Source organism: Octodon degus, unplaced genomic scaffold (assembly GCF_000260255.1).
Source record: "Octodon degus isolate 3935 unplaced genomic scaffold, OctDeg1.0 scaffold00031, whole genome shotgun sequence".
NCBI lineage: Eukaryota > Metazoa > Chordata > Mammalia > Rodentia > Octodontidae > Octodon > Octodon degus.
In genome coordinates, this window is record NW_004524607.1 from 9,621,687 (window position 1) to 9,648,656 (window position 26,970).

At 44.3% G+C, this 26,970-nt stretch overlaps 1 protein-coding gene across 5 annotated transcripts in view; it reads left to right on the forward strand.

Annotated features, from left to right (window-relative positions):
- Kiaa0895 (KIAA0895 ortholog) overlaps positions 1–26,970 on the forward strand; it is a 56,217-nt gene that overhangs the window by 22,976 nt on the left and 6,271 nt on the right. Inside the window, exons 1-6 of one of the 5 annotated variants that reach the window (XM_004629572.2) lie at positions 2,319–2,533; positions 11,716–12,410; positions 21,079–21,222; positions 21,753–21,885; positions 22,837–23,142; positions 26,612–26,709. In XM_004629572.2, coding sequence (XP_004629629.1) covers positions 2,509–2,533; positions 11,716–12,410; positions 21,079–21,222; positions 21,753–21,885; positions 22,837–23,142; positions 26,612–26,709 — 1,401 coding nt within the window. In that variant the 5' untranslated portion in view covers positions 2,319–2,508. Of the gene's footprint in view, positions 1–2,318; positions 2,534–11,715; positions 12,411–21,078; positions 21,223–21,752; positions 21,886–22,836; positions 23,143–26,611; positions 26,710–26,970 lie in introns of those variants that run through there. The other 4 variants (XM_004629573.2, XM_023713481.1, XM_023713480.1 and 1 more) reach the window with 4 other exon arrangements.

Sequence of the window (26,970 nt, forward strand, 5' to 3'; positions counted from 1 at the left end):
GGATCACTATGGGTTTAAACTGCAGAGTGAGACCCAGCGCAAAATACAAAAAAAAATTTTTTAATCAATATAATAAACTAGATAAATGTGAAGTAAGTGCTAACAGAATAATAAAGCACAGAAAGGACATATGAAATGTGAGAAAAGAATGAAATTTTAGGATCAGGGGATGTAGCTCAGTGGCACAGCATTTGTCTGTCAAACCTGAGGTAGTGAGTTTGAGTCCCAGTACCAAAAAAAAAAAAAAAAAAGAAAAGAAAAAGAAAAAAAGAAAGAAAGAAAGAAAAAAAGAAAGAAAGAAAGAAAGAAAGAAATTTTAAACAGAATGGCCACTCTACTTCTAAATTGAGAGGTTTTTAATAGAGTGACATTTGCATTAAGTCCTGAAGGAAGTGAGAAGTTAGTCCTGTGGCTATCTGGAAAAGAGCTTCCTCCCAAGCAGGAAGAATCCCAAATTGCAAAGGCCTCGAGGTGAAATAGTAATCTGAGAACTGTCAAGGAGGCCAGCATGTCCCTGCTGGGTGGAGAGGAATACTGGAGTTGCGATCAAAGAAAGGACTGGAGGCTAGGTCATAAAGGACTTGGAGGTATGTCAAGGCCAGGACTGATAGTATCTGATGGCTTTAAGAGAATCTCTTGCCCTTGGGTTTGGAGAATAGAAATAGAGGCTAAAGATGGGGAGGTCATTTCGGATATCCTCCCTGTAGTCCAGCCAAGAGGAAGGAGTGGTTTGAGCCAAACTGGTAGCACACCACTGGGCGCTGGATGTTTTGAGATAGTACTCACAGCTTTTTGCCAACAGAATGTGAGATTATCCACTATTTGTGATAGATAAATTTTCACTGTTCCCCGCTGGGCGTGGTGATGCATGCTTGTGACCCCAAACTCAGAGGCTGAAGTAGGAGGAACACCACAAGTCTGAGACCAGTGTGGACTACATGAGGAGGCCCTGTCTCAATTTTTTTTTTCACTATTTCTAAGTGATGAAAAGAAACAATGTCTTGCAAGTTCAATGTGTTTCAATGTGTCATATTCCAGGCATTGAACTTTCTTTCCTTCCAGAGGTTGAAAACACACCCCAAGGCAAAAAGAAAAAGTGGTTCTCTGAAGAGACAGTCCCAGCCCTACCTTCTGAGCTCCTCTGTGACTGTATGCTCTGCCAGGCTTATTTCATTACCCTAGATGTCCTCAAGACCTGGCTCAGAACCTTGCACACTGCCCTTAAAATGTGTTTATTGTGGGGTATATGCTCTACATTTCCTACAGTCATCATAAAAAGTTCATTTTTCACTTTCCTTAAAGTGAAAACGAATGCAGCAGGCATCCATTGTTTTATTTTGCATGGTTTGAATTTTCTGTAGCAACTGCAACCTGAAAATATAAAGCAAAATCTGAGCACTATACAGTTGATAAATTTTGAATTGCATGGCCTCTGAGTAGCAGGATGGAATCTTGAGGTATCACACTGTGTCCTGTCCTAGACACGAAACACCCCTTTGTACGGCATATCCGGACAGTAGATATGCTGCTCGGGTTATCTGATCAAATGTCTTGGCATCACCGCACTATGGTCAAGAAACTCTTATTTCAGTCATGAATGGCCCCAAAGGGCAAGGGTAGTGATGTTGACAACATCATAAAAGTTAATTGTTGCATTACTTCCTTTTGCTACCAATCTCCAACTGGGCTTAATTTTATTTTGTAAATTAAGCCTTATCGTATCCGTGTATGTGGAGGGAAAAAAAAACAGCACTATAGTTCAGGCAGCCCCGTGGGCAAGAGAGGTACTGTAATAAACTGAGAAGTAACACTCAGCCCCTTTCAACTGCACAATCCCAAATGAACACCTATATTTTAGCAAAAAGAATAGAATGCCGGCTAGTGAATGATTTTTACCTAAAGAATGTCTTACAGTTCAGTCTCAAATTGTAACTGTCCGGCAGCATGAAAGTTAAATGAACGGCCCAGGAAACTGGGTTTGCCATGCACAGCCGGGGCTGAGTATCAAAGTATCCGTATCTTAAGCAACCATGGCGAAAGCAAGCCCCTCTAAACGGCAGCGAACGTCTTTGAGCAGTTCCTCAAAACACCGGTTCCAGGCTGGTCCACACCCCGGCGCGGGCCACGCCGTGTCGCTGTGGACGCCGGGAGTTGTAGTTCCCGTCTCTCCCTGAGAGCCGGGCTTCGACGCACCAGCGCCCCCAGCGGGCGCGCAGGCTCGGTGACGCGCGGCGTGCGTGACGGGGAGGGGGAGGACGTTTCTTAGCAACGAGAGCAGCAGCTACGTCACGCCGGCTGGTGCTGAGTGCGGCCGCCCGGTCGAGCAACCCAGTGCATCTGCCAGCGCCTGCGGGTGGAGGGAGTGCCGCTCACAGCCCAGGTATCCGCACTTCTCCGTCTGGCACTGTCTCCGAGAGCAGCTTCGCGTCTCGCTACCAAGGTTTGGGCGGGTGGCGGTTCCGCCGGCTCCTGACCCCACGGAGTCCACCTCTCGGCCCTGGCGGGACGATGCTGGAGTCCATCCGCGTGACGGGTGAGTGCGGGGATGGCAGGCCGAGGTGGCTAGGGTGACCGGGGGTGACGGTGGTCGCCGGCTGACCAGAGGTGATGGGGCGGTCGGGGTCCCGCCAGGATCCCGTCTGCACCCGGACCTCACGGGACACCGCGCGGGGACCGGAGAACCGGCCCCCTCCTGTCACTTAGGGTCCACGAGCTCCGCCGCGGGGTCTGGCGAGCGGACGTCCCACCGGGTGTGCTTGTTCCGAAGTACAGGCGTGCGCCTGGGCGTTATCAATTTCTAGAAGGTTCAGACAAAAGCAGAGCTAAGCAAAAGAACGCACCTCTCCATTTGAGTGTCTACGCCTCGGGCATCTGTGTGTGCGCTCTTCATCTCAAATACTGTGGACGTTTTAAGTTGATGCTAAGAAGCATAAATCTGGTTAGAGCCCAGCTCTGAAAGTTTGCTTGTCTTTTATTTTTATGTAATTATTTGTAGACATTAGAATTTCTTACATACCAATAAAGTAACAACCTGAAATGTTTTTCCATCATTTGATTCCTAATTAGAACGTTTGTGTAGGATAGTGTTTATGATGAAGAACAGGTTAAAGGGAGAGCCCTAATTCTCAAAGTTGTGTAAAATAAAACCAGACTTTTTTTTTTTTTTTTTTCTTCATCTTTTTGAGCCAGGGTCTCGCCATGTAGTTCAGCCTGGCCCTGAGCCCACTTTGTACTCGCAGTGACCCTTCTGCCTCAACCTTCCAAGTGCTGGGATTAGGGGTGCGCCACCACGCCTGGCCAAGGCCAGATTTTTAACTTTAAGGTATCACAGTACCTAATAAACCATGCTTTCTAAATTGAAAAGTGAAATTCTTCCCCAGTGACAATACCTGTAATCTTAAGTACATACTGTTATTTGATACTCAGTGAATAGAGTGCTGATTCTGTGCAGTCATGACAGTGCTGTGATTTGTCTCATTTCGATGTTGACAGAAAGTAGAGACAGTTACAGGAGCTAAGAGCTGAGGCAACCTGAGTTGTCATCAGATTTTTTTTTAAAGTAGGCTTTGATGTAGGTGCTACATCATCTTAGAACAGAACAAAAGTTACTTTAAAATCTTATTTCTTCTTTATATCATGGGTGCTGTTAACACTGGGCAGCATAATTCGTCCTAGATATTTGTTTGATATTTCAACCCCCCTCCCACCAGCTTGATATTGAAAAATTCTTCAGATTTGCTAAATGGCCCATAAGGGACAAAATTGCCCTCTGTATTTCCACCAAATGCTACTGCCTTGGAATAAAATGTAGTGACATTCTATCACAATGCAAGTTATTGGGTTTAAAAATCTCTGATTAAAGTCATTTGCTCCCCAAATCAATTACCCAAAGTATAACAATCATTGTAGAGAGAATACAGTTAAAGTAGTCTTCATATTAGAATGTAAGTATTCTTCTCAACTAATCTGTAAGACAAAGTAGATTCCCTGATATTTCCGTACATGTAATTGGAAGTCTAAGGAGAGATAAACTGCTTTATAAAATCTGCCCCTTCCTTGTGGGCTCACTTCCCTCCTCATAATTTAAAGGCAGTATACTTAGCAATCAAACTCAGTATTGTATGCTTTGTCTTAGATAATTTGGAAGTGAATTTCTATAGTATGATAAAATTTAAATTGTCCATTTTTTTTTGAGATAGGGTCTTTCTGGGTATTGAATTGTCATTTGAGACCTTTCTAGTCTCAGATTGATAGTCCCTTTATAGGCACACCTGTAATTCTAGCTACCTGGGAGACTATGGCATCAAGGTCTCCAGTTTAAGGCCAGTCTGGGCTATAGCAAAACCCAGTCTCAAAAATATTTTTTTAAAAAATGAAAAGGGTGTGGGAACGTGGCTCAGTGGTAGACAGCTGGCCTGGCATATTCAAGGCCTTGGGTACAATCCCCAGGACTGGAAAAACAAAAAGAAACTTGAGCAGGTTATATTTAAATTGTCTGTTTCCTTTATATTGTACTTAACTAGTCAAAATAATGCTGGAGCCTTGAGCCCAGCATTTCAGTGAATTATCAGGAAACCCAGTTTGGACAATGTGATACCTTATGATAATGTTTTAGCTGAAAACAAACTGTTAAGAGGACTGCTCAAAAGTGTGCCTTTTAATCATTTTTTAAATAGCTATAAGAAGAGAGCAAACTAATTTTTTATTTCAGGCTTGAAGCAATTACTTTGTGTTCCTGAAATCACTTCCTATATGATCTTGCCTATTTTAACTCAGTCATAATATGATGTGGTCTAAAACATCTTGATGGAGCTTCTGATTAGAGGTGTAATGATTTTTTTTTAGTTTTTGAAACAGGTTGTTATGTAACCCAGGCTGGCCTCAAACTCGTGGCAACCCTGCTGCCTCTCACTACCAAGAGGTGAGATTACAGACATGCACTACCACAACAGGCTAGTGGAATAATGAAATACAGATGTATATGCTACATGTGCTATTAAAAATAGAATCAAATCAGAAAGAGTTTTAAGAGTGTTGGTTATACTAAAGCCACTAAAATGTTGATAGTAAAATGTAGAATTGATGAATTTATTGTTAACATTTAAAATACCTTAGGAAATGCAAATTTATTGATTCTATTTATCCATTCACATTGTTCCATGGATGTGTCTACAGAAGCTAAATATAATATTCAATGAAATGATGATAAAAATAATGATATTTAATAAAGGCTGCTTATTTGGGGCCAGCAATGTTCTCAGTATTACTTTTTAAATCCTTGGATAACACCAGGAGGCAGGAGGATCATACTTTCAAGCCTAGCCTGGACAGTTTAATGGTTTAGTAAGAGCCTGTCTCAAAAAAAAAAAAATCTGTGGTGAGATTCCTCAAAAAATTAAAACCAGTCAACCCAGATGTCTTCCCCGAAGACTTGAAGACATCCTTTTATAGTGGTGCCCACATACTCATGGTTATAGCGGCACAGCTGTAATAGGTGTGTTATATTTTAAATTTTATTTATTTATTATTTATTTATTTATTTTTTGATGGAACCGGGGATTAAACTCAGGCCCTTGTGCTTGCCAGACAAGCGCTTATTCTGCTGAGCTATCTCCCCGGCCCCTAGCTGTGCTATAGAAGGGCCTGTATGTCCATCAACAGGCAAATGGATGAAGAATATGTATCTGTGCGCAATGATATAGTACTCTTCCATGAAGAAGAATGAAGTGGAGTCATTTGTAAGAAAGTGGGTACCCCTTGAGATCAAAATGCTAAGTGAAATAAAGCAGACACTGCAGGTTAAATCTTATCTGAGAAACCCAAAATGTAAGCAATTTAAAGAGCTAAGTAAAAAGAGATGGTAGGAACAGGGAGGCAGGCTTTGTGGAGGTGGGAAGGGGTCCTGAGGAAGGGGGCGACGGGAGAGTTGGGGGTAAGGGGAAGTAAATATGGCCATGGTGTATATGTATCAGCTCCCATGATTAGTATAATTAGTGTGTGTCACAGCCATATGCCAGTTAGAAAAGGCATTTTTAATTTAAATAATTCTAAAACAAGGACTGGAGATAGAGCTCAAGCCTCAGGTTTTTCCGTACTGTGTGTGCAGGGATAAAACCCCTGTTTTCAGGCTAATTGTTTCATTTTCTTATACCTCCCTGGTTGATTTTTTTTTTTTTCCCCTCAGTTTTCAGAAAACTAAATTCTGGCCCCCCTCTCTCAGGTCCTCTGTTCCCTCAGCCACCTCTCTGGCCACCTTCTCTCACAAGCAGAGCAGAGCAGGCCAAGGTGCACACAGCCCGATGCTGTGGAGGAGTTTGTGACTCTGTCGTGGGCAGGCCATCCCAGACAAATGTGAGAGTCAGCCTGACAGTCACTTCTCTGAGAGAGGGCCTTCTCTGCAGGGCCTGACAGGAAGAGGGCGGCAACTTCCTGATGCTGACCAAATGCTGTTCCTGTGGCCTGGTAGGAGGGGCTGCCTTGGGGAAAGGGCAGAGTGTGCAGGATTGAGGGTGAGGGGCTGGAGGGGAGCATGTGGGGGCCACAGATGTTGTGCACGATGAGGAGTAACGGCAGCGAATGACCTCTGGGGCCGTGGTCAGGGCCCAGCGCAAAGCCATGGGCTATTCGCCATGACTTGAGATGGGGCTCAGGGCTTGATCTGATCACAGCCATCATCATCAGGCCTTTCCAGGGCGCCCTGTGTGCTTATAAACACCATGCATGTCACCTTCAGGCCCCAGAAGGGCACACACCTTCTGAGATGGTTGCTAATAGGGTGACATTGAAGGGTTCCCAGTGGGCCGTGAAACTGAAGATGGAAGTAGAGTCACAGTTCCCGAATGGCACAAGCCGTGACTCTCTCTTTTCCATCCCGTTGAGAGACTGCAGCAAGTGCTGTTGACGTAGAGATGTGGGAGCTAATAGATACCTGACACAGTGTAGACAAATTGTACAACAACTGTTCCTAAAGCTACACTGAGTTCTTAAAAACTACAATATTTGAATAGTAGGGCTGCAGATGTAGCTCAGTAGTAGAGCTCTGGCCTACATGTGCAGAGCCCTAGGTTTGATCCACAATACTGGGAAAAAGAAATTAGAAGGTTATGTATATATAGTGAAGCGTACAAATTTCAGCTTTGTGAATAACCATGCCCAGAACGAAACGTGACTTCTAGCACTCAGTACGCTTCCTGTTATCACCAGTGTTTTACTCCTCTCTCAACAGTGACAGTGCTGTACTCAAAAGAGCCACTTTTGACCTCCGCTGCCATCAATGAGTTTCATTATTTCTGAACTTCACTTGAATAGGATTGTACAAAGGGAACATAAACGCCTCTGATTGGCATCCTTTCTTCAACGTTTTCTGAAGAACCTTAGTATTTTTCATCACAGCGTAATATTTTACTGTTACTTTATCTGTTTATTCACCTTTTCTACTCTTGACTGATATTTTTGAGTTTTAAGTGCTTAAGTATTATCAAGATAATACTTGATAAAGTGTTCTCTCCTTCAGGGATTATTTTGTTTTAGATTAATTTTTCTTCTGAGTCTAACCAAGCAAATAATTGTTCAGTGGTGTCGATGTACCCTAGATTGTCAGTCTTCATAAGTATTAGTGAACCGTATGTTATTGTAGGCTGGGTAGGTAGCTCAGTGGTGCAGCATATTTGTTTATTGGGTTTTGTTTTATTTTTTGAGACAGGGTTATGCTACGTTGTGTAGGCCAACCTTGAGTTCACCGTGTGGCTTACACTGGCCTTAAACTAGAACTCACAGTTCCTGTCTTGGCTTTCTGAGTTCTGAGATTATTGTGTGGTACTGCACTTGGCGGTACAGAGCCTCTTCCCCAGCACCAAAAGAAAGAAACCGGCAAACCTGGTCAATTTATAGGTCGTGATTTGTTGAGCAGTGTTTTTCCACAAGGCTTTGTTTCTGGGGATCTGCCATTTAGCCAGGGACTTTGCAGTCATGTGAAACCTCACCCACTCCCAGGTGTGAAACCCTAGGTTGAGTGCGCAGTGTTCCCTTGTCCCTATTGTTTGTACTGAGGCCTGAATGGCAGAGGCATTGATGGGGTTGAAGGATTAGGCTGATGTTACAGAGAGGTCATTGAAAGAGCTGCCGGGGACGCCAGGCTCCTGGTCTCCTTTTCTCCCGTTCTAGATGCAGGTGAAGCTTCCGTTGTCCTCACTTGCTTGTGGGGAGACCGAGTACTAATTTTTATTTAGTAAAATGAATTGCCCCTTCTTCGTCAGCAGGTCGTTTGGGGTGAGCAAATTCACTTCAAGATTTTAATGAATGGTTTGCTGATGGCTAAAGTGTTAGATTACATGGTATTAACCTTTCATGTGAGAGATTATGCTATTTAATTGCCTTATTACTTCTTTCAGGAGAAATACTCCAAAGAAAAACATTTTCAAGGAGGAGGAGTCAGAGCATGGGGTGTTCTTTAATAAGTTTTGTAGACAACTATAGGTCTCATCAACCTGTTAGGTTCTCATGTATGAAAGATCATTTTTTAAATCAAATGATACTTAAAATTGTGAAAATAAAATTTCATGTAACCAAAGTATGCTTATGACTAGAAGTTATGTCCATCTCATCTGAGCTGCGTGAGGGACCATAGGCCCCACCTTTCTGGGCTTCAGGGAAGAGCCAGCATTTGGCAGGCCTGGTGTTGTGGCCTGTGCAGCAGCAGATGGCCTTGCAGAGCCCCAGTAGGTGGTTGGCAGGTGAGCTGAAGGCCACATCCCCAAGGAGAGGGCTTCTGTCACGTACCCTCTGCCACCCTCTTTCCTGGGGTAGGCCTTGGGCATTTTTTTCATATCCTGAAGTATATAGATTATTTGACGTGAGTCTCTTTGGAAGTGACTGGTGCTTTATGACAAAACAGAAGAACACAGTGAGATCAGCTCTATGGTGAGAAAGGGAAGTGTTCAGAGTCAAAGCAGTCATTTTTGCATTGATTATTTTGTTTAAAAAAATCACAACAGTTGTGTAATAAACCAGCAAAGTCAGAATTCCTCAGAGTGGTTTTGTTCATCAGTTTCAATTCAGTGCAACTTTTCCCTTTTCTTCAGAGAAGCTCACAAATGAGGAGGAGGAACCTGGTTACCTCCCTTTACCTTCCGGCCGCTCTGGTCCTTACCCTACTTCTCTCGGCTGGTGACACTGCTGTGTTCTTATCTCATTCTCTTGCTCTTTCCCAATTACTGTCGCTTTCAGTGTTGCTTTCATTATCATCTCGTTTCCTAAACGGGTCTCTTCAGGGACACTGGCATTGTTGTTAGGCCTTTTGGCTGCAGCCTACTTCATGGTATCTCTTAGCTTGCTTGCCTGGTCAGTGACTGTCAGTTGGCACCACTTATGCCAAGAACTCATGCTAAACTGGGACCTGCCAGCATTGTATCTGTCCTGTTATTTTTGGCTGATTGAATCTTTAACATGCTGTGAATGGCTTCTGTGTATAGCCCACCTTCAGTGCGAGACCACAAACTAACTTCTACCTCTATACTTGTACATACAAACTGGTAGACACTCGGTGCCCAGAAATACTTTCAGATACCCAAATTGAGATTTCATACACTGTCCTAGAAAATGTACGTGAATGGACTCATTAAAGTACTTTACATGATCCTCATTCACTTAATACTGTCTCTTGGTTTCTTCTTAGATCATTGTTGGCATAAAATAACAACTCTTTTTAAGCAGATAAATAAAGTACTTTATACAGTTGGGTTGCTTTCAGCCACTTGTGAGCTGGTACTCTTTCTTCACCTTAAACCCTATGACTTCTGGGGTTTAAAAATTAACATTTAGGAAAGGGTTCCTTTACCTTGGCACCACTGACATTTTGGGGTGAATATTTCTTTATATATAAGACTCCTGTGCAGGATCTTTGCGTCATCCCTGTCCTCTGCCCATGGATGCCAGTATCCCTTTCCTGATGAGACACCCTGAACATCTTGGTGTTGCCAGATGTCCCCAAGGGTAGAATCACTGTAGCTCAGGACCAGGGGTTCAGGGTCTTCGTTGTGTCTCCGCTTCTCATAGTTCTTCTTATAGGAATATAGAATGGCTCCAGAACTCTAGGTCCCTCTTTACGCAGAATGGCTGGAGAATGGCGTGGTTAGGGTGACTAACTAGTTACTTTATTCAGTGAACATTTGTTGACAAGACTAGAGCTAGATATTGTTCACACAGCTGGATTTAAGCTAGGTTTCATCAGAAAAAAACTTGTGACTTGGTGGGAGAAATGGGTTAAGCATCAAAGAAAGAGTTGGCTTTGCTGAGGAGGCCGGAACCACTACTTAGAAAAGCTTTGAAAGCACAGTAGGCCGCGGCTCTGACGTGTACATACATCCATGTTCCGGGTGTGCCGAGAAGCCAGCAAGCACAGCTCTGGAGCAGGCCTGGCACAGTTCAACAAGAGCAGTAGAAAAAGGAGGTGGTGGGAGCCTCAGTGAGACTCACATGTTTGGGGGAAGTCAGTGGATCATGCTGGTCTAGAAAGGGGTGATGAGTAGCACGACCACTGTGGCCAGGAGGAGCGTCGCGAAGCGGTGATGGTCCCTTGCAATCCAGGCACCTAATGGACAACTTTAAAAAAAAAATCTTTTATTTATTTTTTTGGTACAGGGTCTCACTATGCAGCTCTGACTCATAGTGGTCCTCCTGTCTCAGCCTTCCCAGCACTGGGATTATAGGCATGTGCCACCATACCTGGTTTCAGTGGCTGGTACAGCTCTGAGGCTGGCACAGCATGCGGTACTGGGGATCAAATCCAGATCCTCGCGCTTTCCAGGCAGGTGCTTAGACCGCCAAGCTACTTCCCCAGTCCCTTAAAGGGTATACAGAGTGTACAGGGTCTCACTGCGTAGATTGGACTCTAGTGATCCTCCTGTTTACAGCCTCCTAAGAACTGGGATTACAGGCATGCTACCATGCCCAGTCTCAATCACCCTCTCAGAGCACCCTGGGGGCGGGCCCAGGCATTGAACTCCTGGCCCCTGCATGTGCCTAAGCAGGTTTTTTAATCCGCTGAGCTATCTGACCAGCCCTCTTAAAGTGCTTTTGAGCCCTGAAGACTAAGCTGCCTTCCCTTTAACTTGCCACTTAATATATGCATGTGGTGGTAATAGTAATTATACATTTGCTTTCAGTCTTGTCAAGAAAACACTTTAAACGTAAAATATAGAGTTAATAAAATCCACCAGTTGTTGATACTGAGGGGCATTAGAACATGCTTTGAACACACATGTCGTCTGCTTAATCTAAAAAGTGACTTTTGAGGTAAGCAGGCTGCTGTTTTCATAGTTCCATATTTCAAGATCCTAGTGCCTTCTACAGTGCCTTGGGTTTTCCTTGATCATTAGTAACACAATGAAGAGTATATGTTTTCTGAAATTAACATTCTTTAGTAGTGTTTTCAGGTTATTTAGTGTCTTACCTCACATCTGCACTGGATTTTGATCATGTACATCTTTGGAAGCTGAGGGTTTTTACAGATAATTTAACATATATTCATGGGGAAGAAAAGTGACAGCGTCTAGCATTAGCCAAGTAATACACCTCTTACTATTTAAATACCTTTTCTAAAGATTTTATGAATTTATAAAGTTTGTAACACTTCAAAATATTTTTCGTATAAAAGCAGTTTGCTTCATCTGGTGTCTTTGTTATTTCTTTTATTTTAATTTTATTTATTTAACACAGAAAAGCTTCACTGGCCTGAGCAAGAACTTGCTAAGAAGTCTGTTCTAAATGCAGAAGACTCCTTGGTCCTTGACAGCAAGAAGAACCTTTCGCACTCGTCCTCTGGAATACTGAAGGACATTTTCACAACCGGAACCAGTAGTTACAATGTCCTACTGCAGAGCAAGGAGGAAAGAAAGCACCACGCACAAAAGCAGTCTTCCTCCACCTGCTCCAAAAGATATAGGAAGCCCAGCAAATGCGCTAGCTCTTCTCGTAGCAGAGACCCTCGCAGGACGAAAGCCCCAGTGCCCGTGACAAGCAGTGCTACTTGGTATTGCCTGGAGAGGCAGCCTGCTGTGTTTGTCACTAGCTCAGTGTCGAGCCCTGTAAAGTTTACCGGTGATATCTCTGTTACAGGGAACAGCATAGTCCTGCCACCCAAACCCAAAAGCAAGATCAAGCGATGCCATTTCTCTCCTCTGCCAAAGCCCAAGCAGCAGCCACAGCTATCTAGAAGCTTCGAAAAAGCAGATGACTTTTCTGGAAAGAGATTTTGCATATTGACTGCTATAAAACCGACCAATTTAGAAAAAGAAAAACTGAGATTCTTCAAATCTGACTATACCTACAACCCCCAGTTTGAATATGCCAACCCGGCCCTGCCGAGTGTGTTAGCCAAGCACAGCAACGCATCTGACCGATTTTTGAAGCAGGTAAAATGCCAGTAGTGCATTTCATTTTTATGTAGCTAGAACAACTATCTACCGTTTTGAAGCAAAATAATTTTTAAATTGTCCTGTAATTCATATGTGGTAATTAAGTCCCACCCAGGACAGGTAGATATATAACAAGAAATCTCCAGATATTACCTGTTTGTGAATAATGTAGCTCTCATCAAAATCTAGAATCTGTTGTCTGACTCCTGTGACAGGAAGTAGCCCTGTTTGAAGTCAGCTTCAGATGCGGGTTGATGCTGTTCAGGAGTTACAAGTTCTTGGCCCATGAGATGCCCACAGGCGGTAGCTGGGACGCTTACACTTTGCTTTTGTTTCTTAGTTGAGTTCTAATGTGTAGGTGGCATGTGTGATCTCTGGTGCTTCCAAGCTGGTTCCTCCCCAGCTTTCCAGCCTGTAGCAGTTTGGGAACCCAGGCTGGATTCTTGCCCGTCAACTTGTTAATGTTCTGCTAAAATAACTAACTATCATCCTACTATTTATTTTTTGTATTTTTTAGGGAGGGGTCTACAGGGTATGCAGGGTCTCACTACTAGACGGACTTGTAGTGATCCGCCTGTTTTCAGCCTCCCAAGAGCTGGGATTACAGGCGTGTGCCACTATGCCCAGTCTCAGTTGCCACCTCAGAGGGTCCCGGGGGCAGGGCTGGCACAACAGGCCCTGGGACTGAACCCCCAGCCCTTGCACTTGCTTGCAGGCGCTTTAATCTGCTGAGCTATTTGGCCGGCCCTATCATCCTAGTATTTAAGTGCTCATTTAAAAAAGATAACAAACGGGCTGGGGCTGTAATCCAGCAGTAGAGTGCTTGCCTACCATGAGCAAGGCCCTGAGTTTGAGCCCAAGCACCACAATAACCAATCAGTCATTTCAAAAAAGAAAAAAATGGGGTTTTAAATATTATCTTTGGTACTAACAAATAATCACACAAATAAAAGTATTTCCTAAAGTGTTCACTTTACAATTAGCACATAGTTTTAGGGTTATAAGCCAAAACCTTACAAAACTATTGAGGAGAAATTGGCTGGTGTTTGTCTTCAGAACATGGTGTTGCGGTATTTGTAGACTGCACATAGTTAAAGTGGGACAAGTTTTTAGAATACATGATCCTCAGCTTAGCTTTGTCAGTGATCAAAAGATCTGTTTGCAAGATAGGTTTTTCGTTCTGGTTTTGGTTTTGTTTCTTTTTATTTTTTGAGACAGAGTCTCACTATGTAAAATTTAGTCTGGCCTTGAACTCACTGCATGGCCTAGGTTGGCTTTGAACTTTCAGAGATCCTCCTGCCTTAGCCTCCTGGGATGCTGGGATTACAGGCATGTGCCACCATTCTCAGCTTCCTTCTTTTTTTTTTTTGACAGAAAAAAATTTAATTGATATATAATACCCTCACTAGGAAAGTATCTTGACCTGAAAGTTCCCTGAGGCTGTCATAATAGTACAGTAATAGAAGAGGAAGAGTATATTATTATTTTGGGCCTCATATTGCCAAAACAATAAAGGGGAAGAAAAAGCAAGGCTTGTTTAAATAAACTGCACCTCTTCTTAGATAACATGATTTTCTGTTTTGGCAAATCATGAACCTTTCAAAGACACCCTGAAGTTAAAAGGCTTTTTGCTGTGTTTCACAGTAGCTTTGTGTACTAGGTTGGAGAAGTGGGGTCATTTCTTAACCTAATAGCTAGAGAGGTTTTTTCCAGATTGGATGGAAACACGCCCATCAGATTGTTTGTCCTTGGAAGAAGAATGACCTTGATGCCTCATGGCAAGGCTTTGTTGACTTGATTTTGAAACCTCACTGACCCGCTGGCCTGCACATTCTCAGGTTATCTCAGCCAGGTCTTTCCTAGTTCCATTGGCAGTGGTGGAAGAACAACCTGCAGGGCTCAGCCATCTATAAACATCTCCGCTTTCCTTTCCCTCCTGTCCTGCATCCACATCACATGCCCTGCCCTGCCCTGCCCTGCCCTGCCCTGCCCTGCCCTGCCCCTGTCAATCAGAGTGCAGAGGGGAGACCCCGGGTCAGAAGGAGTGGACTACACAGAATGGGGCCTTGTCATTCATAGAAGACAGACTCAGTGTCTGGACCTGTTTATTTCCTGGCTTCTCTCTATCTAGAATATGACTTTTTGAAATACTCTGGTTTGTCTCTTTTTATTGCAGTTTGATCCTAGTCTACAGTTCATATTAAAGAAAACTGGATTCCTGGCCAGAATACCTGTGCTGCCTCCAATCTCGCTCGCTGTACTCTCCTGCCAGTGTCTTTCTAAGGTGCACATCTGATCGTGTCACTTCTCTCCCTGAGGATCTGCTGGGGTCCTTGTCATTCCAACAGAATCCTTGGCCTTCAGGGCCTCTCACAAAGGCAACTCTGCTCCCATGGGATCCTGTGTGACATTTACTCAGTGACCATTTTTAAGTTCTTATTTCTTCATCACTAGATTGGCCTCCTTGGAATCAAGGCATTTTATTTATTTCAACTACTCCACAATCTCTAGCGCAGCTCCTGGCTGTGAGTGACTCTTCCCAAGCTGTGTTTTACTTTCTTTGGTTTCTCTGTGCTTTTGACAGTAGTACTCCATTTGCCTGGAATGCCCTCTGTCACTGCTAATCCCCTACTTGGTTACCTATTTTAGACGATCTCACAGTAGTCTATAACTCCATCAAAGTGCTACTACACTGTGTCTATTTGTGTGTTACCTGCCAGCCTAACAGCAGGACAGTGACTAGTTTCTGAAAGTCAGAAAGTAAGTGATGGATAGAAGGTGACCATGGAGGAGAACTTGTGAGGAGCTAGGTCGGCAAATGGTCCTCTTCACTGCAGTGTTGGGAATATATTGAATACTTTATAAACTCTAGATCTGTGATTGGAGGTTTCTAAATTTGTGGCGAGGGGCCAAGTTCAGCCTGCATGTATTTCTTGTTTGGTTGGCATGGTGTTTTCTGAACACCGAATGGAAAGGTGCTGCTCCATCGTCCCTCCCAGGTTCCTCAGAGCTGGTAGCTTTGTGCTGTGGTCACTCTTACAGCTGAAGGCATGAAGTCTGTGTCCCTGCAAGCGTGTGCTGTAGGTTGGTGGCTGCAGTGCTTCATGTGGAGGATGTGACCTAATGTTATCACAGATCCCTGTAACCCTGATGTGTTACCATGAAGCAGTAGCTGCCACTGAAAACCTCCTTGAGTATTTGGAATTTTGCTCTTCATTGGAGACTCTCGTAATACCTGAATAGCAGGTCCCTGTTGTTACCTGCAGAAAGCATTCTCCAGGTCTTCTTAGGAACACTTAAAAAAGGGGGACCATGGGATCAGAAAATGCTGGGTGTTATGTTCATAGCATTCACCGCAGCGTCATCACAGAAGCTGGCAAGGGTCTTGGCTATTTATTCCAATATTTTCCAGGTTGAGTTGTTCATGGAAACTGAAAAACTATATCACATACCCACTTTCACTCAAAGAATAGTTTGTAAAATACTGGCTTAAAGAAAAGGGTTATTTCATCTTCTGTAAGGGGTTCAGATTCTAGAATTTGCTGCAAAGCAAAGGAATGAGGTATTGAGATTGTATGTTAATTAACAAGGCAGAAAAAAATTACCTTGAATGAAAAGTTAGAGGACAAGCCAATCAATTTAAAATAAAATATTAAACAGGGCATGGTGGCACTCCCAGCATTCTGGAGGCTGAGGCAGGAGAATCTCCTGAGTTTAAGGCCAGTGTGAACTACACAGTGAGACCCTGTCTCAAGAAAATAAAAATTAAAAAATGAAATCCCAAATTCAAAACTTAAATAAATAGAAAGTTTAAGGCTAGCTCATGCAGCTTAGTGAGACCTTTCCCAAAATTTAAAAACAAATACAAAGGGCTGTGGGCAGAGAGCCCAGGTTCAATCCCCAACACTGCACACACACACACACACACACACACACACACACACACACACACAATTAAAACCTAGCATGCTTCTGCCCAATTTACATACTGTAGAGACCTATAGAGAATAGATTGTAGAGCACATTGGCAGTGCCGCTTCCCACCCTCACCTTGTCCGTGCAATGAGGTTAGCAAGATATGGATGTTCATCTCCATTTTATTGGAAAATACGCTGTGCTTGAGAAAATTAAAACACACACCCACCATGACACCGTCCGCACTTGCTGGCACCCAGATGTAAATCTAGGCCTCTGGGATCTCGTCTTCTGCAGCACAACCCCTGGTCAGTGGCCCCGCTGAGAAATGTTTTTCATTGAGGGAAAATAGCCTTTGGGAAGGGAGATCGTTTTTTAGCATATGACTGTTGTCATGTTTGATGGCTGGTGACTGATGGCCAGATTTCCAAATTGTTAAACGTTAAACAAACCCAGGAAGTAAACCAAAAGCAGATCATTTAGCAAAATATTGAAACTTTTCAGGAAGTTAGTTATGTCACCCAAGAAAATGCTGAAAGCTCTATGTAGAGAAATTTTTTATTTTATGGATTAATGGTTTAAATGTATGTCACTTGATTATTCTTCCTTTTTTTTTTTTTGCAGTAGTTTTTGTTTTGTTTTGTTTTAGTCTTTCTTATGGACTTCAGGCTGGTCTTGAACTCACTATAGTAGCTGAGGCTGGCCTCAGATCCACAGTGCTCTTCCTGCCTCAGGATGGCATTTCATTGGGTTTTGTGCATCTCCTGGGGGCTAAAGATATTGAGCCTCTTTTTTCATTTGCCTGTTGGCTGTTTGTGCATCTTCTTTGGCATACTGTCTATTCAGAGATTTTTGCCGATTCTTAATTTGATTATTTGTGGTTTTATTAAGGAGTTGCAAGATTTCTTCATTCATTCTGGGTACAAGTCCCATATCAGATGTGAGATTTGCACATGCTTTCTTCTGTGCTGTGCACTGTGTGTTAGTCAGCTTCTGTTGCTCTGACGGATAACCTGAGATATGATGACTGAAAGGAGACACCCAGTTTTACAGGCTTCTGTCTATGGTCAGCTGGCTCCACTGCTGTCTCAGGCCTGTATTAAGACAGAATAAGGTGGTGGAGGTGGGAGGGTGACAGAGCCCTATGAGTGCTGGAGACAAAACGCATCCTTCCGAGGACACCCTGCTGACTCCCATCCTCTAACCAGGCCTCGCTCCCAGCAGCCCTCCAGCTAGTGAACTGATGAGTAGGTGAGTCTACTGGGTGATGTTGGAGTCTCGTGGCCCAGTCCCCGCTTGAATACCCATGAGGTGTGGCACCACATGTCTCGGTTACTCTTCTCTCATTGCTGGCACAAATACCCAGCACTCAAGATGAAGGAAGGAAAAATTTATTTACTCACAGTTACTGGAGGTTTCAGTCCATACTCGGCTGGCTCCAAGGCAGAGCAGACAAGGCAGAGGGCAACCTTTCCTGGTGGTGGCAAAGAGCAGAGAGTGCAAGGGAGGAGTAGCAGCAACAGTGGCTACAGAGAGCAAGTCTGTCTGTCTGTCTTATGTTGCATTCAGGTTATCTGTCCCAGGCTGAGTGTAGCACTCACACCCGTAATCCCAGCAGTACTCTGACCCATAATCCTGGCAGGACTCAGACCCTTAATTCCAGCCTTGGATCATGAATTAATCACAAACTGTAGAACTGTGCCTCAATGACTGCATGAGACTTGGGGGGACAAATATACACAAATCATAACCACACCTTGAGCACATTCTGGATCTCAGGTTCTTGATGCTATCCTTTAGAGTACAAAAGGTTTTAACCTTGGTACAGCCCAGGTCACCTTTTATCGTTCATGCTTTGGTGTCGGATCTGAGATGAGCCCCTGGCCTCTGTGGGGTGGTGGAGTGTGTAAGTCTGCCCTCCCTAGGAGTGCTGCAGCGTTAGCGCCTTCCTGTGAGAGCGCCTCTTCCCATGCTGCGTTTCACTGTCATCGGCTTCCATGTGCTTTTGATGATATTACTGCTTTTTCCTGGAATGCCCTGTAAACCTCAACTTCTACTTACCCCTTTTCTGCGATCTTACCATAGTTTACTTCTGGCTCTATCAAAGTATTACTACATTATGTCTGTTTCTGTGTCATCTGTTAACCTAATGGTAGGATGAGGACCTAGTTTCTAAAATACAGAAAATTGCCAGGAAGATAGCTCAGCAGCATAAGTGCCTGCCTGGCAAGCTCAAGGTCCTGAGTTCAATCCCCAGTACACAACACACACACACACACACACACACACACACACACACACACACACTATATATATATATATATATATATATATATATATATATATATATATTTCATATATATTTCTATGAAAAAGTAATAGCGATTGGTAGGTGCTCATGAAGATGGATGGTGAATAAGTGGGTAGATAAGTGAATGGTCCTCTTTGAAGTATGCTAGAATTTTATTTAAGCCTTTATCCATCCTTTTTCTCCATTGTATGCTCTTTAGTACCATATACTACATTGTGAAGTATACTTTTTTGCTTAGCATAGATGATGTTATAATGACATAAAGTTTGACCTAAAATTGATTGTCTCTAAAAGTGTTATTGATGTGTGGTGTGAAAAAGCTTGATTCTCTTAAGTAGTGCAAATGTTGATTCTCAGAGCCCTCACCGACTTTTTTAAAAAGACTTTTTCCTTCTGGTCATAGCAAAAATATATGTATACTACAAAGAATTTTAAAATGTGTGAAGAATGCAAACAGCACACATCAGTGTATCCTGTTGCCCCCTTCCCAAATATAAACATCAGCCGTGCGGAATCGTTCCCAGTCTTGAAAGTATCTTTTGAAATTACTTTTTTCTAAAATTGGAATACTAGTAAAGGAAAAGAGTACAATCAGGAAAGATGAGGAAAAATGGATGATAACGTGGTGCTGCTTAACATTTCGTGTGGAGAATTACAGTGACGTCCCGTGTGCTGTCCCCTCCACCACGGTCCTGTGGCGCTTGTGCAGACATGAGGGAGGCAGCATGCAGACATGTACCGTTTTGATAGGAAAAACACCTTCTGTCACTGCAGAACGTCTCCATTAATTTTATCCTTTCCTGAGTTACTCTTTCATCCATGATAAGAAGCAATACCTATAATTTTTAATTCTCTAGACTTTTATATTTGCATATTAAATAGTAATCAGATAATTACATTTCCCTACTGAATACACATATGCTAACAAAAGGTACTTTTCTCTGGAATGGCTTTGTATAGAAAAACCTGGAGGCAGAAATTGTAGTGAAAGAATTTAACCTATTTAACCTTTTTCAGGTCTGTCAGTCCAGTCCAGCAACTGTCCCTCCAGTGTCTTCTGCGGTGCTTAAGGCTGCATTGCCCACATTCTTTTCTCAGTTCACTAACTGGATGACTGGTGACCCATAGTCAGTCAGTCAGTCTCTTTCTCTCTCTCTCTCTCTCTCTCTCTCTCTCTCTCTCTCTCTCGTGTGTGTGTGTGTGTGTGTGTGTGTGTGTGATTTACCTTTGCTGTTCTGTTAAAATGGACTTTTAACGAGTGCTTGTTATTGTCCTAGCTATCTTACCAATGGATCAGACTCAAGCACCGCACTTGCATTCTCTGGGATCCTCTTCACAGTTCCGTGTGTGTGACTGAGCCGGGGGTCTAGAGGACAAGACTCTGACCTCACAGCATGAGGACAGGGCGGGGCCACACTCCTGCATCTAGGATGAGTTCCCACTCTGCAGCACTGTCTGCCCACTGACTAGGAAGCCTTTCAGTAATAGTTTGGAACCAGCAGTCACAGAGCCTCTTAAAGTCACTGCTAGTTCTGGTGCCTTTATGATACATGCCTACCTTATTAGTAATGCACATGCTTCTAATCAGAATACATGTTGAATAATGATGGCTTACACTTGTGAGCTGGCCTGTCATTTTGATGGCAGGCTTATTATTTATAGTGATAGTGTCTATAAAAAATGGTAATATACCATTGATGTAATAGTAGGTAGAGTTTCATTTTATGTCCCATGCAATATGCTTGACAAAGGTGGACAGAGTGTTCTCAACAAAACCTTGAAGTGGACACTGTTTTTGTTATCCTTCTTCCCAAGTGAGGGGCAAGGAGGCCTAGTGGCCAGTGTAGAGATGGGCTTGAGGGCAAAGAGCCAGGGTGTAGGTTCCAGAGGCCCCGCCTCGGAGCTTGCACCTCCTCTCCTCACAGGAGGTATATTTGAATTTTCCAGTTTCTGCTCTAAAAGTCCTTCAAAGGGCAATTCTCTGCCTCCTTTTTTTTTTTTTTTTGTGACTTTTGCATAGTTCCTGGTAATTTTTAGTTTGTTAGCAGACTCCTCTGGTCTTCTGTGCATGTGTGGAGGAAACAGTTTCAACTTTTGTATTTGTTTGTTGTGAAAATTTATAAAGAATGAGAAGTAGACAATTCTTTGGCCTAAAAGAAAGAAAAAGCATTCTCATTAACCTTGAGACTGTGTTGTCTGTCAGATTAGCTCAGGAAAACATCAGTCTCTGTGATTTTAGAGTGTCACAGAGGCTAATAGATTCCTTAATATGTTCTTAAACTTCTGAAGTTTTTTTTTTAAATTCAGGTGCTAATTGTAGTGTTTCCTCATTTGCCATTTACTGTGGTAATCAGTCAGTTGGAGTGCCAGAGCTGGCTTGCTGCTCACCTCAGAGTCATACGAAGTCCTCTACTGTGGTCCTCTCTCCTGCTTTTTCAGTCCATCCGTATCATGGAACTGACTCTACAGAAGTATGGAAGCTACGAGAAATTTGAGCAGGCCACGGGCGGCAGCCTGCTGTCAAGGCCGCGCATCTGGAGCCACGTGCGGAAGTACCTGACCAAGGAGGGCTGCCTGGGAGAGGTGGGCCGCGGGTGCTGCTCCCCATGCTGCAGCTCCTTGCCTTGAGATGTCGTGGTGGTGTTCGGCTTCCTTTGCTTTTTCCCTCTTCTTCCAGCCTTTCATGTATAGCCATGGGGTTATATGAATTCACGCCTGAAGCTTGCTAACGAGGAGCGTTGCCTGGTGGCCTCTCCCATTAGTGGTCCCATCTTAGTGCTCAGTCTCAGGGACTTCATATGGCCACCAGCAAGACTCTGCCCCTGCACCTTCTTCTGACCTCTGTCACCAGGGACTACTTGAGAGACCCTACTGGTTCAGTTTTAGGTTCCTGAGTCTCCTCAGCATAGCTCTCTTTCTTCTCATCAGCAAAGGTTCTTGGGTCAAGACAGATGAAGGTGGCTGGCTGCACATTCTATTGTCCTGGTCTCTGCGAGTGTTAGGGTAGACGTAGACAAGAGGCAGTGCTCATTCCGGGGCTCCTGGCTTTCTGTGACAGCATTTCTTCACCTTTACTTTGCTTTCTACACATGTACTTTTCGCTTGTCCCGTAGATTGTAGTGCACCTCACTGAGGACCTGCTGTCTCGAGCCTCGATGACAGTCGTCAATGGGTGTCCCACCCTGACTATCAACGTGGCCACCGCACGCGAGCACTGGCTGGAGGGGATGCTGCGGCATGAGATAGGTGAGCAGCTCTGGCCTGGCTACTAAAAGGCAAGGGTTAGCGCAGGGCGGTGCTCTTAGCAGGAAGCATGCGGCTGGTAACAGTGCTAGGACTAAAGACTGTGTGTTTGGCTGTGTGTAGAGGTGTGCAGCTGGAATCCCAGTGCCCAGGAAGCTGATGCAGCTGAGGCAGGAGGATCGCTGTGAGTTTAGGCCAGCCTGGGCTGCATAGTGAAACCCTGTCTCAAAAAGATGAAAGAGTGAGAGGGAGAAGGAAAAGGAGAAGAGAGGGAGGGGAATACAGAGAGAGGGAGGGGAGAGAGAAGAAAGAGACATGTATTTATTTCAGGTTCAGTTTATTAGGACACCACCTAGCTGTAGCCATACCAAGCCTGGGAAGTCATTTGACTCTGCATTTCTGCTCCCCAACTCCCCAGGGCTTAAAATGAGTGTCTCTAAGATTCTTTTCCAACGTTAAGGCTGTTCTTCTCTCTAACGATATGGTTACAAAGGCCATATGGGCTTTCTGAAAGGACTGTACTCCTTTAGCCCCAGAGGCTTTAGGGAAAGTCATTTTCTACTTTGTATTGACTTATAGGCCCACATCAATTTAGAATTGTTGATAGAATCTTTTCTGTATCAGTTTTCTATTCCTATAACAAATAACTGGCATACTCAGTTTAAAATGAGAAAAGATTTATTTTGGCTCACAGTTTGGGAGGTTTCCATCCAGGATTGGTTGGTCCGAATTATAACACAAGTGAATTCAAGGCCAAAAAAACCAGAGAGAGAGGAAGAGGAAGGGGCTGGGATCCTGTTATTCCCTGGGAGGGCATAGCCCAATAACCTAGAAATCTCCCCTAGGCCTCACCCTAGTTTCCTCCACCTCCCAGGGGTCTGAGCTGGGAACCTAGCCCTTCTGCCTGGGATGTAGTGCAGCCTTCCTCGCCCACCCCTCTCCTCTCCCCTGCAGGCACACATTACTTCCGAGGTATCAACAACCTGCAGCAGCCGTGGAACAGCTGGACAGGCCGCAGGAAACACGAGCTGAAGCCCAACAACCCCACAGAGGAGGGCCTGGCGAGCCTGCACAGCGTCCTGCTCAGGAAGGACCCCTTCCTGTGGAGGGCCGCCCTCCTCTACTACACCGTGTACCAGGCCAGCCACATGTCATTCTGTGAACTCTTCAGAGATATTGGCAAATTTGTCAAGGACCCCAACACCCGATGGGATTACTGTGTACGAGCCAAGAGGGGCTGGACCGACACCTCCCAGCCAGGTGAGTGTCCCTGATCATGGGTCCCTGAGTCACTGGCCAGTTGGCCTGGGGTGCAGGTCAGAGTCTAATTATAAGATCTAAGGACCCACTCAGGAAACCTTTGTTTTCCAAAACACTCTTTCTCAGCATTATCTTTGTATCACTCATTTTTGAAAATTTACAGTCTAGTAACATTCATACATCCTTCTCTTATCAAGATTCAGCAGTTGTTAATTTTTACTTTCTCTCCAGCTTTTGAAAAACACTTTCATTGACATTTAATTCACATGCCATGCAGCTAAACCATTTAAAATGTAAAGTGTAGCGGGCTGGCAAGATAGCTCTACAGACTAAGCACCTGCTTAGGTAAGCACATAGACCAGGGTTTGATCCCCAAGACCACATGTCGCACTAGCCCCCTGTGCACGCTGAGCTGGCCACAGAGTCTGGGCATGGTGGCACACGCCTGTAACCCCAGCTCTGGAGAGGCTGAAAACAGGAGGATCACTTTGAGTCCAAGCTGCGTAGTGAGGCCCTGTACAAAACACATCAATCTAAAAAAATAAAACAAAATGTAAAGTGTAGTGCTTTTTAAGACATGACAGAGTTGTGCAAATGTTGCCACCAATTTCACAGTATTCTTTGTTTTTTCTGTCATTTTGAGACAGGGTCTTGCTATACAGTTCAGGCTGGCCTTGAGCTCACTTTGTAGCCCAGGCTGGTCTCAAACTCACACTGATCCTCCTGTGTCAGCCTCCCAAGTGCTGGGATTGTAGGAGTGCACCACGTTGCCTGGTAGTTTCAGAATATTCTTATCACCGCGTTAGCAGTCATTCTCCATTTCTTCCCCTCTCCTCACTTCTTAGCACCCACATTGAGTGCTTTCTACCTTTAGTGTCTGTAGATGCACTGTTTTGGTAAAAGAAAGTTTAAAAATTTTTGTCAGTAGCCTAAAGATGTCAGATAGCCCGCAAGATTTTTTTCTTTTGTTTTTAACAAGATGCACAAAAGAAGTCTCTGGCAATGGTCTTACTTACTTCTCTCTTCACTGAGCTGCAACACCCGACTGACCCACAGCACTAAGGAGGAAGGGTTTCTGGTAGCTCACAGTTTGTACAAGTTTCAGCACACAGTCAGCTGGCTCCAGGGCAGGGTGGCATGGCAGGGGCCTGACAGAGGAGGCTTGCTCTTGACAGACAGGAAATGGAGCCATCAAGGGGGGAGGGAGGAACCCAGGTCCCTCCAGGCCGCGCCCCATCTTACTTTCTCATTGCAGGGACATAATTTATGCCACCCACAAGTGAGAGGAGATTATTCTGACCTACAGTTTGCTTTGTCTCGTTCTGAGGCAGGGCAGCATGGCCGATGAGACAGTCCAGGGCATGGTAGGCAGGAGGTGGGCAGAGCTCAAGGGAAAAGGGGTGTATATGCAATGCCTCCAGGCCACACCTCCAGTACCTGTCTCTTCCCACCAGGCTTCCCCTGCCAACATCACACCTGGCTGTAAGCTTTCGTGACTGATGCACTGTTGTACACAGTGATCAGCCACCTCCCAGAGGTCCCGTCTATGAGCACATCTGGGAGGGCACAACAGCCCCAGTGACCCACCGCCTCCAGCTGGGCTTCACTTCTGGTGTCCCACTCGGGCATCCGCTCATGGGCTAACCCACCTGGGGGATGTCTAGACACAAATCGTAATTCCAATATGAAACTGTTTTGAAAATAAAAGGCTAAAATTAGGAACTATTTGCTTAAACATCATTTTTACTTTGAGATTAGTCCACTATTTAAAAAATTCCACCTAAAGTATTTTGAAACTGCTTATTCAGAGCTTGGAAACACTCAGGCTGTGGTGGTTATGTCACCAGCGCGGCACCCATTAATGTGCTGCACCAGGGATGCATTTGTGTGGAAGGGAGTGGTCTGAAAGTGGGGTCAGCAATGCAGGAACCAGGAGGGGGGTCATGGTTTCCTGTGTGCACAGCTGTGTCCAGGATGTTTCCTGATAAAACGTCTGTCATCTTCTCTCTCTTGCTTTAGATCTCTGTTTGGTTTTTTCATGGCTGGAGGCCAAATGCAGGGCCTTCTCCCTGAGCTGTCTCCCAGCTCGTTTTGGAACAGGTTCTCACCAAGGCACACAGTTGCTTGAACTTGCAATCTTCCTGCTGCAGCCTTTGGAGTGGTGGGTTATAGCTGCACACCACCGTGCCTCTCTGTAGCCTGTTGTAGTACACAGGGCCTCCCTGTTGTCTGTCATACCCGTGACAAGCATGCGACCTGAGCATTTAGCTTTTGCTTTATCTACTTTTTTAAAGCTTATTATTATGAAAAATTTATTTTTTTAAGAGTAGGACATTTTGGGACTGGGGAGATGGCTCAGTGGAATAAGTGCTGCCCTGGCAAGCGCAAGGGCCTGCGTTCGATCCCCGGTTCCACCAAAAAAAAGAAAAAAAAGAGTAGGAAATTTTATTGGAGAATAGTAATGGGGAAATGGGGAATATAGGCATAGCTCCTGAGAGATGGAGGGGCCCAGAATAGGTTGCTGTGTTTGGGAAAATTTCAGTGTATGTATAAACAAACATAATATACTGAGCCGTCATTAATATATTACCTGATCTTAATAATGACCACCGTTACTAACTGGTTCCTGTATTCCTCCGTGTTCTTGTTTCCCTGTAGTATTATAAGAACAGTTTCAACACCTTGGCTCTGGGTGCTGCCGTGTGTTACTCTTGCTGAGTGGATCAGAATGTTCCACAGTCCCCATGTTAGTAGCTTACCTAACAGCCAAGTGTGAGGGTGCATGCCTGTAATCCCAGCACTCGGAAGGCTGAGGAAGGAGGATTGTTGAGAATTCGAGGTCAACCTGAACTATAAAGTGAGTTCAAGGCCAGTCTGAACTGCATATTGAGACCTGGTCTCAAGAAGACAAAACAACAACAAAAAACACCCCCTAAAAATCCATGAAAGGAAAGCTTTCTGAAGCCTGTCAGCACATGGCCTTTGTGGAGACCTTGACTGCCCCCAGACTCCCCATCCTGCCCATCAGTGTCTTCTCACACCCAGGGCATCCTGTTACATTGGTCAGGGGGCGGGAAAATCAAGAGAACCATGCATTTTAATCTGCCAGCCTTTCTAACTATTAGGGAGAAATGTAAGGAGGAGTGTGGGGGAGGGAAGCCTCGTCTGTAAACTGTGCTGGCTTTCCCAACACTTCACATGTTTTTATTATTATAAATAAACATTGGCAAACTGGATTTTTTCCCCTTTCAGTGTTGAGACTGGAACTCAGGCCCTGTGCACACAAGGCAGGGGCTTCGCTGCTGAGCTTCACCCCAGCCCGACATTAGAATTTGTATACTAAAAAAAAAAAAAAAAAAAAAAAAATTTATACTTCAAGGCTGTTCCCACAGCAGAGGGAATTGGACTAGTACCCAGTTTTGTAGTAATTTATTAAACATCAGAAAGTAAACACCTGTGCTTCTTGTAGGGTGTTTCAGTAAAGACCAAGTCTACCTGGATGGCATCCTCCAAATCCTCCGATACCGGGAGTCCATAGACTTTCATCTCCTGACCACGCTGGGGAAGGTGAGGAAGCCCGTGGCGCGGTCACCACTCAGCAGCTCAGCTCCACTGTGCTGAGACTCAGGTCCATGCTCTCCCTTTATCGTTGCAGTGAGATTCCTTTACATGGTAACAGAAGAGAAAACATGGCTCTTTCAGTGGTTTCTTTGTGGTGAATAACAGGAAGGAATAGAAAATTCAGGGATAGGCATAGTTTTATTATCTGCTTAAGTGGCATCTCTTTCTCCGCATTCTGTAGCATTTGAAGTAAGCTAACACTGTAAC